The sequence below is a fragment of the Bombina bombina genome, chromosome 4 (genome assembly GCF_027579735.1).
Source record: "Bombina bombina isolate aBomBom1 chromosome 4, aBomBom1.pri, whole genome shotgun sequence".
In the NCBI taxonomy this organism is placed as follows: Eukaryota; Metazoa; Chordata; class Amphibia; order Anura; family Bombinatoridae; genus Bombina; species Bombina bombina.
In genome coordinates, this window is record NC_069502.1 from 644,877,020 (window position 1) to 644,893,060 (window position 16,041).

At 39.9% G+C, this 16,041-nt stretch overlaps 1 protein-coding gene across 3 annotated transcripts in view; it reads left to right on the top strand.

Annotated features, from left to right (window-relative positions):
* ARHGAP18 (Rho GTPase activating protein 18) overlaps positions 1–16,041 on the top strand; it is a 492,802-nt gene that overhangs the window by 373,851 nt on the left and 102,910 nt on the right. For all 3 annotated transcript variants that reach the window (XM_053710692.1, XM_053710691.1, XM_053710693.1), the window contains exon 8: positions 15,395–15,472. In XM_053710692.1, the coding sequence (XP_053566667.1) occupies positions 15,395–15,472 (78 nt within the window). The remainder of the gene's footprint in view (positions 1–15,394; positions 15,473–16,041) is intronic.

Genomic DNA, 16,041 nt, shown 5'->3' on the forward strand with positions numbered 1-16,041 from the left:
ATAATTTCATAATTGTGAATTTTATTTAATTTGTCCCCTGACCTGACAAAATGTTATTGTATTCTTATCAGATGAATGATTCCTTTATCAGCCAATAAGTATGTAAGTTTGCATTTTTTTGTTCTTGACAGTCTTTACCCCATTAAAGAATAAATAAAATCATTTTTTAATCTTTTTTTTTACTGCTGTTGACTTGTAGCAGTAGCAATATATACTGCTTTAACTTTATTTAGGTTTACGCTGCTGTCCAGATGACATTAACCATAGGAAATATGGGGTTAATTCATTATAATGGCATAAAAATGGTCTGTATTGAATACATATGAAACTAATCATGGACAAAACTTTTTGTGACTAACAATATGTGTGATAATTTTGATCTTCGTTTGTATTATGTTTTGTAATTTTGTCATAATTTTCATTTGTAAGCTTACATGTTTTAACACTTATTGAAACATTTAATCTTTACCTAATACAATAAGTACATTAGTAGGTGTAGCTGTATTAATAAAAAGTCCCTTGTGGAAAAAATATGATCAGCACACATGTTTTGTAAGACAGAAATGTAGAGTTGGTAGTATAGCAGATTAGGGCAAACTATCCTCTGTTCTATTTAAGAGATTGTTTCATAATGTATTATAGAACTTTGTTTTGAAAAACAGATGTTCTTATACTCATTCTTTTTTCTGTGGGCATGGTCCCTGTCATCCAATAAACAATAGAGCCCCAGGACTGAATTGTACATGACCATTCACCACTTGACAGTTTTTCAATTCAGACAGCCTTTGCAAAAATTACTTTTAACATGTTTAACTGCTACTTCTTTATATACATAATAGAAACATTGATTAATATTTCCCTTTACATTATGAGATAATAAATTATTTTAAACTAGTACTAAAGCCCGTGTACACGGGCCATTTTTTGCAGTACAGCGGCCCCACCCCTTGCTCTCTCCCCCCTCTCTTTTGCTCTCTCTTCCCCCCTCTCTTTTGCTTTCTCTCCCCCCTCTCTTTTGCTTTCTCTCCCCCCTCTCCTTTGCTTTCTCTCTCTCCTCTCTTTTGCTCTCTCTCCTCTATTTTGCTCTCTCTCTCCCCTCTTTGGCTCTCTCTCCCCCCTCTTTGGCTCCCCCCCCTCTTTGGCTCTCCCCCCCCCTCTTTGGCTATCTCCCCTCTTTTGCTCTCTTTCTCCCACCTCTTTGGCTCTCCCCCCCTTTGGCTCTCTCCCCCCCCCCTTTGGCTCTCTCCCCCCCCTTTGGCTCTCCCCCCCCCCTTTGGCTCCCCCCCCTTTGGCTCTCCCCCCCCTTTGGCTCTCTTTCCTCTTTGGCTCTCTCTCTCCCCCCTCTTTGGCTCTCCCCTCCCCTTTGCCCCCCCCCCCTCTTTGGCTCTCCCCCCCTTTTGCTCTCTCTCTCAGCTCTTTGGCTCTCTCCCCCCTCTTTTGTTCTCTCCCCCCTCTTTGGCTCTCTCCCTCCCCCTCTTTGGTGCTGACCCCCCCTCTTTGGCTCTGCCCCCCCCTCTTTGGCTCTGCCCCCCCCCTCTTTGGCTCTGCCCCCCCTCTTTGGCTCTGCCCCCCCTCTTTGGCTCTGCCCCCCCCCCCCTCTTTGGCTCTGCCCCCCCCCCCTTTTTGGCTCTCTCTCCCCCTCTTTGGCTCTCTCTCCCCCCTCTTTGGCTCTCTTCTTTGGCTCTCTTTCCTCTTTGGCTCTCTCTCTCCCCCCTCTTTGGCTCTTCCCCCTTTGATTCTCTCCCCCCCCATCTTTGGCTCTCCCCCCCCCCCCTCTTTGGCTCTCCCCCCCCCCTCTTTGGCTCTCTCTCCCCCCTCTTTGGCTCTCTCTCCCCCCTCTTTGGCTCTCTCTCCCCCCTCTTTGGCTCCCCCCCTCTCTTTGGCTCTCCCCCCCTTCTCTTTGGCTCTCTCTCCCTCCTTTGGCTCGCTCCCCCCCTTCTCTTTGGCTCTCCCCCCCTTCTCTTTGGCTCTCCCCCCCTTCTCTTTGGCTCTCCCCCCCTTCTCTTTGGCTCTCCCCCCCTTCTCTTTGGCTCTCCCCCCCTTCTCTTTGGCTCTCCCCCCTTCTCTTTGGCTCTCCCCACCTTCTCTTTGGCTCTCTCTCCCCCCTTTGGCTCTCTCTCACCCCCTCTTTGGCACTTCTCCTCCCCTCTCCTGCTCCCTCTCTGGCTCTGTCTTGAAGTCTTCACATCGCGGGACCCCGCCCGGCCAAGCCCCATCGCGGCGGCACCCGCCCGGCCACGCCCCCATTGCAACGCTCCCATCAGCCACAAACAGCTGTGAGGTCTGGGGAGCGCGTGGCCGCTTCTCACGCAGCACACCTCACAGCTGTTGAGTAGCTTGCGCTCCATATCTCTTGCCACAGGCTGTTTCAATCAGCTTACCTCGCGCTCCCCAGACCTCACAGCTGTTTGTGTACCTTGCGCTCCCTATCTCAAGGCCAAGTGTTTGTCTCTACTGCGCATGACGGCTTCAGACAAACACTTGGCCTTTTATAATATAGGATGGGACATAGAATGAATTAAACAGATTGATATTGCTCATTTAAAATAAACACAGGAAACTGATTTACTAAGAAAGCACATTGAAATTTACAATGCAGATAATTACTTCTGCACAAGTAAATCCTTCCTTGTTGAATACCTAAACAAAATGCACAATATCTTGATTTGAGGGAAAGAGGAAAATATACCATATACCTTGAAGATAAATAGTTCCCCTTGTAATATGTTTGTGTGTGTGCTTGGAAAATAGTTATCATTTTCTGGATATAAATTTCCAAATGATAAGACCATAAAAACAAGGGATGTGAAAACATTTCCTATAATGCTTCCCCTTATTCTTGTGAGTCATGGGTGAGACTAGTATGGCTTGCTGAAAGTATGAAACCTCACATAAAAAAAGTTAATTCCTTTTGCTAAAAATACATTGCTAAAATTGTGTGCTCACTAGTGGTCATAGCTAAACAGTGACGTGCTGTCATAGGAGGCAGGTGAGGCAGTGCCTCACCTGTCCTATCTGTGTAATTACACCTTATTTAATTAATAATAATAATAAAAATTACATTTTTTTTATAATTTTTTTTTGGGGGGTATTTTCGGGTGACCCCCCTACCCCCCCACCCCCATTTTAATTTATTGTGTGTGTCACTGTTCTTATGCGCTGCATAATTATTTATTTAAATGCTAATCAAATACATACACATTGCGCAAGTAGGTAGAGGCTGTGAGCCCTACCGTTGCGCAATGTGTATGTATTTGTTTATATGGGCCGGCGGAGAGTGATACTGCCACCCAGTGGCTGCTGGCAATAGTCTCTGAGTCCTTTTCGTGGCCCATACAGCTCCCAATGGAGGCTGGTCTATACCAGCCTCTGGAGCCCTGCATGCCCCATCAGCCAATCAGCGCCGTGGTCCATGGGGTGGGACATACTGTGCGGCAGGCGGGAGACTCACTGAGATGCAGGCGCAGCCGCAGAGGGAGAGTGACTGAGATGCGGCGCACGCTGTCACATGCACTGACTCTGAGATACACACTGTGACTGAGCTGAGGACGACAGCTTGAAGAGGTGAGATCCGAGGTCTTGTGTCTCCCCCTTCGGACACATCGCGACAAGGGATGCCCAGGAGTCACTGTCCGGCCAGGCCAGGTACGGAGGGGAAGCAGGGGAGGCCACCTATTAGAGCTAAGGCCCTCAGGAAGGCCGCAGGCAGGGAGAGCAGGCCCTGTTGGGTGAATGATGCGCTGCAGCGCTATAGCAAGTATTCAGGGGAATAATATAGCAATAATGGCAGAAATAAAAATATTGCTTATGAGGCAGGACCGGGTAGTGTCTGTGTGAGGGATATAAATTCACTGCAGAGGGAAAAGCTTTAGCAGGCCTTATAGGATATGCATTGCTGCACAACTTTGGTCTTCAGTGTGACTGTGTATGTGAATGCATCGGCTGTCAGCTCAGTATTACATGCCATTTCTAGTTCATGTTAGTGTTAGCATTTAATACATTTAGATGTAACTATCAGCCCCTCCACCCTCTGAGAGATGTGATATTGTGATGTACTTATGTACTACAGCTGTTGGGTGGTGGTGAACTGGTGGTGATTGTATTACAATCTCACAGTCTCCCTATTAATTGCTGATACACACCAGGCATAGATATGTAGCCGGGTTAGGCTTAAGACAGCTGCATGTAATTAATATATTATGTATTACAATCTCACAGTCTCCTTATTAATTCATACTGCACAGTGCACAGTCATCACCTCTTGGGCTGAGGGCTCATGTCATGACCAAGTTCATATTTAATAAGACAGAGAGTGCCTAGAGGATTGCTCTTTATTGCCTTCCAAATCTCTGCCTGCCTTGTAATATCCATATTATTTTTTTATTTAATTTGCAAGAAAAACAAATAGCTAAGTTGACAAATAGTTACAGGGGATTCTCAAAGGGGCTTTTTGAGAATCCCCTGTAACTATTTATTGTCAAGCTATTTGTTTTTCTTGCTAATTAAATAAAAAAATACTATGGATATTACAAGGCAGGCAGAGATTTGGAAGGCAATAAAGAGCAATCCTCTAGGCACTCTCTGTCTTATTAAATATGAACTTGGTCATGACATGAGCCCTCAGCCCAAGAGGTGATGACCGTGCACAGTGCAAATTATGCTGTCAAGATGGGTGACATAATCACATACAAACACACTTGTTTGGATAATATTTTTTTTTTCTCTTGGAATTCCTATCTGGACTGTGTTTATGTCTATATATAGTTACATACATTATACATACAGTACACACACATGCTCCACACAAAAACAACAGACCGGAAAGTGTTTAGACTTTTATTAGTATTATATTAGTATTCTTTTATGATCCACAATACAATTTAACAGCAGTTTATAATAGTGCTTTGAAGGGTCCAATAAAATAATAGAAACAAGGGGTTGACATGAAATAAAAAGTATTAAAATGATTTTGCACTGTTTCCTCCATTTCAGTGTGTATATAATGTGGTCCATTTTACCTGATGGATTGGATTAAAATGGAAATGGCTGTTTTTTTATGTTGAAACCACAACCTGTACTTCAAAATTCCAAAATGCACATTTCTATTTTACTTTTATTATTATGTACTGCATTATTTTGGTATCCTTTGTTGAAGAGCATACCTAAGTGAGATGTGCACGTGTGTTTCTTGAGCACCGTATTGCAGCAGCTGTGTTGGCAGTATTGATAACTTGTTCGTTGTGTAAAATTTGTATGTTAAATTATTTCTATTTTTACAATACAGTAGTGAGTAGAGAAGAGATTGTGGATCATTCTAATTGCTTAGTAACTGGCACTGTGCCACAGAATTGTGTGAGTGTGTATGTGAGCAGAGTGTGTGTGGGTGTCAGTAAGCAGAGTATGTGTGCTTTATTCTCCAGGTAATCAACACATTTCAGATGAACTAATGCTTTAGTTTCTCAACCATGGTCCTCAAGTACCCTCAACAGGCCAGGTTTTCATTAAAGCTGAACCAGTGCACAGGTGAAGTAATCAGCTGATCAGTAACACAATGGTTACTAACTTGCTCTCACTCATCAGCTGATTACTTTACCTGTGCACTGATTCAGCTATAATTAAAACCTGCTCTGTTGGGGGTACTTGCGGCCTGTGGTATATGTGTTTCTTCAGTGTGTCGTATCTAGTGCCTCACCAGCCTCTAACTTCACTGCACGTCACTGTAGCTAAAAAGCATTCAGCATGAAAGCTGCTGTTCAGCATTTAAAGGGGATACTGTAGCCAGAAAATAAAGTGTGGTATTTGAAAAAGAATGACTTAAAGCCATTATAGTCAAATTACATGCTCTAATTTATTCAATCATGTAATTTTAAGACTAGCAACCCTGAACCTCTGTGTTTAACCTACACAAAAAGGCTAAAGAGACATGCTACCCAGATATTGAAGCACCTGAAATTGACCTGATCTATCAAAAGTCTATTAGCCTAAGTTTTTATTTGGGGAGCTAACCTGGCTGAGGTGGGTTTGCGCCCCATAATTAAAGGGATATGAAATCCAAAATTTTTTTCTTTCATGATTCAGAAAGAGCATGCAATTTTATGCAACTTTCTAATTTACTTCTGTGATCAATTTTTCTTCATTCTCTTGGTAAATTTGTTTGAAAAAGCAGGAATCTTTGGTTCAGAACCTGGGTAGAACTTGCTAATTGGTTGCTACATTAAGCCACCAAATCAGCACATGCTATCTAGGTGTTGAACTAAAAATGGGCTGGCTCCTAAGCTTACATTCTTGCTTTTTAAATAAAGTCACCAATCAGCAAGTGCTACCCAGGGGCTGAAACAAAAACGGGCCAACTCCTAAGCTTACAGTCCTGCTTTTTCAAATAATGGTACCAAGAGAACTAAGAAAAAATGCTAATAGGAGTAAATTAGAAAGTTGCTTAAAATTTCCTGCTCTATCTGAATCACGAAAGAAAAAAAAAAAAATTGGATTTCATATCTCTTTAATACATAGAGGCTCCTTCAATATGATTTTTAATGCCAGCTTTTGTGTGTAATAAACACTAAACTAATCTAAAAAACAATATCTATTAGCCTGATTGTGTGATCCTGATTGATCATACCTGATCTAACAAATATCTATCAAATTATATAACTTTTCCTTACATTTTTTTGTTAGGGGGGCTCATGACAGGTTAGCCCCCTTACAAATAATTGTCAATGCCAGCTTTTGCTTGTGAGATGTCACATAATAAACACTTGATCTAACCTGATCTAATCAAGATCTTTTAGCCTGAATGATTTTTCTTTCATATAGGTGATGAGAGTCCACGATCCGTTATGTATGGGATTACATTCCTACCACTAGGAGGAGGCAAAGTCTCCCAAACCCCAAGGGCCCTATAAAACCCCTCACACATACATTAGTTTTTACTTTGCCTATGTTGGAGGTGCTTGAAGCATGAAGATGTGCATGATTTCTTTAGTGAAATGGGCTTTCAGTCTATGTTGAAGCCTGTTTCCCCTCAGAGTTCAGTGCTTGTCAGAGGGATGTATTTCAGTATGGTCTGTGATACAATGGTTTTGCCTAATGGGAAATCCTTCATAGGCCCTCTGTAAATTCAGTCGTAGGCATTTGTCTTCTGCCTCCCTTTACAGATCTACATTATACTCCTATTCCATTACCTCTGCTGATCTGTTTCAGTACTGGTTTGGCTGTCTGCTACTTGCTTGAAAGTGGATGAGTTTTTATGGTTAAGTATGTTTTATGTTTTTAATATAGACACTCATACAGCTTTGATTATGAGCACTTTAAAATATGTTAAAAGTTTAACTATATATGTATATGTGTATATATGCCGGCTCCCGACACTTACATACACTTGTCGGGTTAGCGCACTTGTATGTATAATTCATTATCCTCATAGAGTACAGGTTCATCGGATTAATGCACGTCCGCGCGTTTTTATGCACACCGGGTTACAGCCCGTCTGCTCGTTAGTATATGCATGTCGGGTTAGTGCACGTCTGATATTTGGCAAGCTTTTATCTTTATTTAAATATTAAGTTATTTTACATACGCTGACAGTTACTGCTTAGCTAGGCTGAAATGCTTAGTGCTTTAATGTCCTTGTAAAGCTATATAGAGGGGTTATAGGTTTTCCTTTCCTCAAGAGCTTTCTTAAAGGGGCTATTTCTTTATATAGTATTTTTTGCATCACTTTGCTTTTGCTATAATGAAGCAGCATAAATCTGTTCCTAAATTTACTCTAGAGTCTCCTGAACACCTTTAAACCAATATTAAGTGTGCTTATTGTAAAATAACTGAAGTACCTTCTTAAGCTCATTTATTTGGCTCATGTTTAGATTTGTTATCGCATACTGATTAATCTAATGATGTTTCTCTGCATAATAACACACCTACTGTCTGTTCAATACAGGAAGATGCAGATGTAGTACTTCCAGCAATGAAGAATTTCATTACTATCGCTAATACAAAAGCATTGGCTACTCTTCCACCTTCAAACAAGAGGAAAAGGTCAGTTCAAGTTTTACTTTCTACAATTAATGTAGGTCCTGATCCATCGGATGAAGAAACTGATAATTCATCTTTTTTATTTAAAGTTAAACACATTTGTTCTCTTTTAAAAGATGTCTTGGTCACTTTATGGGTTGAAGAAACTAAACCTTCTGATGATAAACCTTGTAATCATTTAAATTCAGTATTTAAAACTGTGGTTATTCTTCCTGAGATTTTCCCTGTACCTGATGCTTTCTCTGACATTATTGCCAAGGAATGGTCTAAACCAGGTGTTTTTTAATCCTTCTACAAGGTTTCAAAAGCTATATCCTTTACCTACTACTAATCTAGAATTATGGGAAACAGTTTCCAAAGTAGATGGGGCTATTTCCACTCTAGCTAAAAGTACAACAGTACTTCTTTTAAATACCCTTTAGACAGGATATTAGAATCCTTTCTAAAAAGGCCTTTCTACATACTGGTTATATACTCAGGCCTGCTGTATCTATTGCTGACGTAGCTGCTGCTTCTACTTACTGGTTAGCCAGTCTTGCGCCATTTTGAGATGGCTGCCTGAGCCCTGCCCGACGTCATCTTGATCTTGTACTCATCGTCAACAAGTCGATATTGCATGGACCCGTGATTTGCGCATGCGCAATGCGCCATTTATGCTCAAGGGGGCTTTTTCAGTTAGGAACTGTAGTATTCTAAAAATCAGACAGTGAAGCTGTTAATTTACAAACTGTGCCAGCTCTCTGTCATAAGGAAAGGGGCATTTGCTAACACTTGGCATCTGTAGGGTGTAGTACTATTACTAATATTGTCACTGCTTTTGTAAAAATAATGTCCTGTAAACGGAATGATATCTTTAACGCCAGGAAACTGCAGTCTGGTACAAAGCTTCTGAATGCAGAAGTCACTGAGGAATTTTCGGAAGTCTGAAGAAATCTTTCCGTTTACAGGGTATTATTTTTGAGCATAAACGGTGCATTGCACATGCACAAATTGCGGGTCCGTGCAATATCGACTGTGGACGATGAGTACAAGATCAGGATGACATCGGGGAGGGAAGGCTCAGGCAGCCATCTCAAAATGGCCGAAGATGAACTAGTAAGTATTTTTACTTTCACACTATATATCGATCCACATTTGGATAATGTTTTCAATACTAATCATTGCATTATCTATATAAGTAAGAACATTTTTTTAGGTTGACTTTACTTCAAAGTTCAAATAATTTTATTTGTGATGCTGTGCTTGATATTATATAAATCAATGTCAAAATCATTCTTACCAGGAGGGACCCTATGGCTTAAATCCTGGAATGGTAATATGGTGTCTAAATCTAGATTACTTTCCCTTTCCTTTCAAGGAAAGAAATTATTTGGGTCTGAGTTGGATTCTATTATTGCTACTATTACACAAATCTCCTCTGGTTCAGTCTGGTGACCCAATACAAATTGGAACAAATCCAAACAGAATAAAAAATCTGTTCCAGCCTCAAAAAACACATGAAAGTAAGTCCCCCAATCCTCTATTACTGGTAGGGGGCAGATTAAACCTTGTTCATGAGGCTTGTTTTCAATATGTCCCAGATCCCTGGGTTCAGAATATTATTTTTCACGGCTATCAAAATGGTTTCAGAACAAGGCCTCCCAGAGGAAGGTTTTTTTTGGTCCCATATTCCAAAGAATCCCATAAAAGATCAAGCTTTTCTTCATTCTGTCTCAGATATGGGAGTAATTGTTCCAGTCCCTTTACAGGAAAATGGGATGGACTTAATTAAAATCTCTTCATTATTCCAAAGAAAGAAGTCACTTTCAGACCAATTTTTGATCTGAAATCTCTAAACAAAATCATAAGAATACAATCTTTCAAAATGGAATCAGAACTATTCTACCTTGTATTCAACAAGGTCACAGTGTCCACAATATATTTAAAGGATGCTTACCTTCATATTCCAATTCACTCAGAACATCACCAGTTTCTAAAGTTTCCTTTTCTGGAAAAATAATTATTAATCTGTTGCTCTTCCATTTGGTCTAGCTACAGCTCCAAGAATATTTACCAAGGACCTGGGTGCCCTTTTGTCTGTAATCAGAGCTCAAGATATTGCAGTGTTTACTTAGATGGACGATATCTTGGTACTTGCTAAATCTTTTCATTTAGCAAAATTTCACACAAATCTGTTGTTGTTTCTTCAAAAACATGGTTGGAGGATCTATTTACCAAAAAGTCCCTTGATTCCTCAGACAAAGGTTACATTTTTAGGTTTCCAAATAGATTCAGTGTCCATGATTGCAGCTTCGGATGCAATTCCATTTGCTCATTTTCACATGAGACCTCTTCAGCTTTATATGCTACATCAATGGTGCAGAGATCATACCCAGATATCTCTAACTTGGTGGCTGAATCATCAGTCTATTATTCAGTGGGCCTTTTTTGCTCATCCTACCTGGTCTGTGATCACCAGATGCAAGTCTTTTAGGTTGGGGTCTCCAACAGTGCAAGGGGTTTGGGATCCTCTGGAGGCGAGGTTACAAATCAATATTCTGGAACTCTTTGCACTTTTCAGGGCCCTTCAAGCTTGGCCTCTGTTGAAAATGGAGTCTTATCTCTGTTGACAGATAGATAATGTTACAGAAGTAGCTTATGTCAACCATCAAGGGGGAGCTCAGTTTCCTGGTTATAATGGTGTCTCGAATTCTCTCTTGGGCAGAAGTCAACTCTTGCCTAATCACTGTGATTCACATCCCAGGAGTGAATAATTTGGAGGAAACCTCTATATCTAGGAGAGTGGTTTTCTCAATCAGGATTTGTTCTGATTGTGGAGCTTTGGGGCCTTCCAGAAATAGATCCTCTGGTTCTACTTTCAAAGATAAAACTAGAACAGTCATTTGTAATTCTGATTGCCCCAGCGTGGCCTTACAGTATTTGGTATGCGGATCTGGTTCGAATGTCCAGTTGCCCACCTTGGCTACTTCTTCTAAGGTCAGACCTTCTATCTCAATGTCCCTTTTATCCATCCAGATTTAAAACCTAAACTTGATGGGATGGAAATTAAACTATTAGTCTTGAGTCATAAAGGATTCTCAAATTCTGTGATTATCACTCTGATTCAGGCTCATAAGCCTGTTTCTAAGAAAATGTATCACAACATTTATAAAACTTACATATATTTGTGTATAGACCATAATTTTTCCTGACATTCTTCTAGAATTCCTAGGATTCTTCAGTTTTTGCAGGATGGTTTGGATAAAGGTTTATCTGTCAGTTCTCTGAAAGGACACATTTCTGCTCTTTCTGTAGATTGATAATCTTCCTGATGTGTATTCTTTTGTTCAGGCTTTAGTCCGGATTAAACCTGTTATTAAGCCTATTTCTATTTAACCTAGTGTTAAGGATTTTGCAAGTTCCTCATTTCGAGCCTATGCATAAATTGGACATTAAACTGATTTTATGTTAAGTTTTTTTTTTGGGCATCTCTTTTGCTAGAAGTCTCTGAATTGTCTGCTCTCTTGTGAGTCTCCTTATTTGATATTCCATCAGGATAAGGCTGTTATGCAGACTACAATTATTTGCCTAAAGTTGTTTCCTCTCACAAAATTAGTTGGGAGATTGTTGCTCCCTCTTTGTGTCCTGATCCTAAGAATACTTCTGAAAGATCTCTTAATGTTAATGCTGTTAATGCTGCTTAGGATTTCAGACAAACTTCTAGTCTGTTTGTTCTTTTTTTTCTGGTCCTAGGATGGGTCAGAAGGCCTCTGCTCTTTCTTTAGCCTCTTGGGTGAAATTTTGATTCACAAAGCCTATTTGGAGGCGGGTCAGTCTCTACCTCAGAGAATTACAGCTCATTCTACTAGATCAGTTGCCACTTCTTGGGCTTTCAAGAATGAGATTTCAGTTGATCAAATTTGCAAGGCAGCCACTTGGTCTTCTGTGCATACCTTTACTAAATGTTGCCATTCTGATGTTTTGCTTCCTCTGAAGCAGCCTTTGGTAGAAAGGTTTTTCAGGCAGTTGTCTCAGTTTGATGATTGTGCCTGTTTTTTTGAGCTTGTTACAAGAGATATATTTCTTTTGAGTTATGGATTTAATTTCTCAGAGAAAAAAAGCTGTTTCTTCAATCCCTCCCTTTATAGATACTTGTTCACTTGCACAGCTTGGGTATCAGTTCCCATATGTAAAGGATTGTGGACTCTCGCCACCTATATGAAAAAAACATAATTTATTCTTACCTAATAAATTTATTTGTTTTATGATGTCGAGAGTCCACAAGCCTCCACCCTTTTCTTGTGGTTGATTTATTTTTAAGCACATCTTTTTTTTCCCTTCTCTTTTTTTATTTGGCTCTTACTCCCTTTTAAACCTCACTGCTTGGCTATATGGTTAAACTAAGGTATGTGTGATGTGTGTGTGTGTGTGTGTGGGGGGGGGTTATAAGACTCTTGGGATTTGAAAAACTTTGCCTCCTCCTAGTGGTAGGAACAGGGATAGGCACGAACCAAGGCTGTGGCGGACATTTTCCAAAATACATACGTTAGTGAAGGACACCAAGGTACATTTCAAATTAAAAACATTAAAAAAAAAATCTCTTTACAGATAGGGTAGTGGATACATGGTGGACTTGCCATCCAAGCGAAGTGTTAGTGACAGTGAAGTAGTTTAAACATGCATGGGATAGGCATAAGGTTATGCTAGATATAAGATAAGGCCAGGAACTAATGAAAGTATTCCGAAAATTGGGTAGACTAGATAGGCCGAATGGTTCTTATCTGCTGACATATTCTATGTTTCTATAAGTCAGGAGAGTGACACTTTGCTGTCAATTGGGCTGCACGTTGGACGCCCCTGGTCTAGTTCCACAAGTACAAATTAGTCATCTAATCGAACAAGTTTAAAATAACATAAATAACATTTATATAAAGACTGCTTGTGGTATTAAATTTTTTTTTTTGTTATATTATTAGTCTGCAACTCCTGACCAAACCCACCCATCTTGATGTTAATTGCATGATCATCATGGTTGGTTACTTACTTGGTTACTTAAGGTTTGTCAGAGTAGGCAGCGGTCTTCTACAGACACCAGCACCACGCTGCCGCACAGATCAAGGAATTGGGATGGGTCACGAATCACGGTTAGTTGACTGCATGCAGCTTGATTCTGCCCTCACTTTCCCACTACTAAGCGTGGTGCCGCTTGGGTCAAGGAGGTGAGGACCAGCATTCATCTGTTCTACTCCTCCCTCCTTGCTGTGTCCACAAAACGGGTGGCGGACACAGCAAGGGCCAGTCACGGACACCAGTGTCCGTGTACGGACACCTTGCCTATCCCTGGGTAGGAATGTAATCCCATATGTAACGGGTCATGGACTCTTGCCACCATTAAATAAATGAATTTATCAGGTAAGCATAAATTATGTTTTTTTGTATGACATTTTGATTGAGGAGCTAGCCACCCCCTCTAATTGATTATTTAATATCTCTGTAATTATGTTGTCTCTAAGAAAACAACTGACTGATATACCTGATCTAACAAATATCTAGCAAATTATATAACGTTTTGCCCAACTTTTTTTTAAAGGGACAGTCTAGTCCAAAACAAACTTTAATTATTCAGATAGAAGTAAATTGGAAAATTGTTTAAAATTACATGCCCTATCACCAATTTTGCTTTGTTCTCTTGGTATTCTTAGTTGAAAGCTAAATCTAGGAGGTTCATATGCTAATTTCTAAGCCCTTGAAGACCGCCTCTTAGCTCAGGGCATTTTGACAGTTTTTCACCACTAGAGGGTGTTAGTTCATGTGTTTCATATAGATAACACTGTGCTCATGCACAGGAAATTCCTATGAGTCAGCGCTGATTGGCTACAATGCAAGTCTGTCAAAAGAACTGAAATAAGGGGGCAGTCTGCAGAGGCTTAGATACAAGATAATCACAGAGGTAAAAAGTATATTAATAAAACTGTGTTGGTTGTGCAAAACTAGGGAATGGGTAATAAAGGGATTATCTATCTTTTTAAACAATAATTATTCTGGTGTACTCTGTCCATTTAAGGGGGAGCTGAAGACAGATTAGCCCACCCCACCAATTAATTGTTAATGACTTCTTGTATGCTAGATCTAATGAAAACAACAATTGATCTAACCTGACCTAACAAATAGATCACTCATAAATAACTCCATGGGGTTTAGCACAATGTTATCTAAATGTCATACATAGACTAACATTGTCTAACTTTTAAAAACTGTCAAAATGCCCTGAAATAGGAGGCGGCCTTCAACAGCTTAGAAATCCGTTTGAGCCTACCTAGGTTTCGCTTTCAACACAAAATACCAAGAGAACAAAGCAAATTTGATGATAAAAGTAAATTGGAAAGTTGTTTAAAATTGCTTGCCCTATCTGAATCATGACAGCTTAATGTTGACTTGACTGTCCCTTTAAAGTGACATCAGACCCGAAATTTTATTTCACGATTCAGATATAGAATTTAATTTTAAACAACTTTTCATTTTACTTCTATTATCTAATTTGCTTCATTCTTGGTATTCTTTGTTGAAGAAGCAGCAATGGTCTACTGTGAGCAAGCTGATTGTATTGCATGAGCCAATAAAATGAGACATTAATGTGCAGCCAACAATACCAGCTCCCGAGGCTATCTGAATATCCTTTTCAACAAAGGATACCAAACTACAAAACAAATTAGATAATACAATAGAAGTAATTTGGAAAGAAGACATTTGGGTTTCATGTCCCTTTAAGTCCAGAGTATAATTAAGAGTTGCAGTTTTGCAGATGTTTAACTGCATCTCAGAAGCTGTATTGTTTAAACCAAATACTATGTGAGAATGCTTCTAGCTGCTCTTTGATACAGGGAAGTGAGACACTGAAGTGATGCTAGCTGCTCTTTGATACAGGGAGTGAGACACTGAAGTGATGCTAGCTGCTCTTTGATACAGGGGAGTGAGACACTGAAGTGATGCTAGCTGCTCTTTGATACAGGGGAGTGAGACACTGAAGTGATGCTAGCTGCTCTTTGATACAGGGAGTGAGACACTGAAGTGATGCTAGCTGCTCTTTGATACAGGGGAGTGAGACACTGAAGTGATGCTAGCTGCTCTTTGGCACAAGGGAGAGATGAAGTGTTACAGAGAATGTGCAGATCTCGTTCAGTTTCTCCCAAAGGAGAGAGTGTCTGGGAGTATAGTATTTCTCCTGCCCCTTCAGAACAAAATATGAAAATGTGTACAGTTCTCTGAAGTTGTAATTGGAAAGTATAATATTAATATTGAAATAAGCCAAAACTATTTAGTAGCAAATGTAGATATTTTATTAAATGCACTAATTACAGGTTTGTTTGTTTTTTTGCTTCTTTAGCTGATACATCATATAGAAAATGAAGGACTAGACACAGAAGGGATTTTGAGAATACCAGGTGTTTCTACTAGAATAAAGGTAATCTGATTTTACTGTAGTTGACTTTGGATCCAATATTTTTTTCAAAGCAATAGTTTTTTATTTACTGTTTAAATAAAACTGTTTGCTCAGCATGAGGTCACCTTCTCCTTTTCGCACAACTGAAACTTGTCATTCAAAAGCAATTAATATGATTACGTGGTAGAGTGGCTGGAAGAGGATGGCTCTTTTGTACTGTGGAAAAGATGCACTTTAATGATGAGGGTCATTGAACTTTTATGAGGATACTTTCCCTTGCAAGATCATTGAATCTAAGGGGGTCTTTGAGTTTGGGTAGATTAGAGGGAGTTTTTGGCTAGTTTGGGTTTGAATTTGCGGTTTGAAGAAGGGTCTCATAGTGGTAGAAATGTAAGTAAGAAGAGGGGATCATTACCAAGGAAAATTATTTAGCATTTTCTGGAGGATTTTTCTGAGGAAAGGGGAGCTAATCCCCAAAACATCACATAATATATGCAATTATTTTTTTTTGCTATATAAAGTACCTGATCCGCTAGCAGTTAAAGAGACATTATACACTAGATTTTTCTTTGCTTAAATGTTCAGTAGAT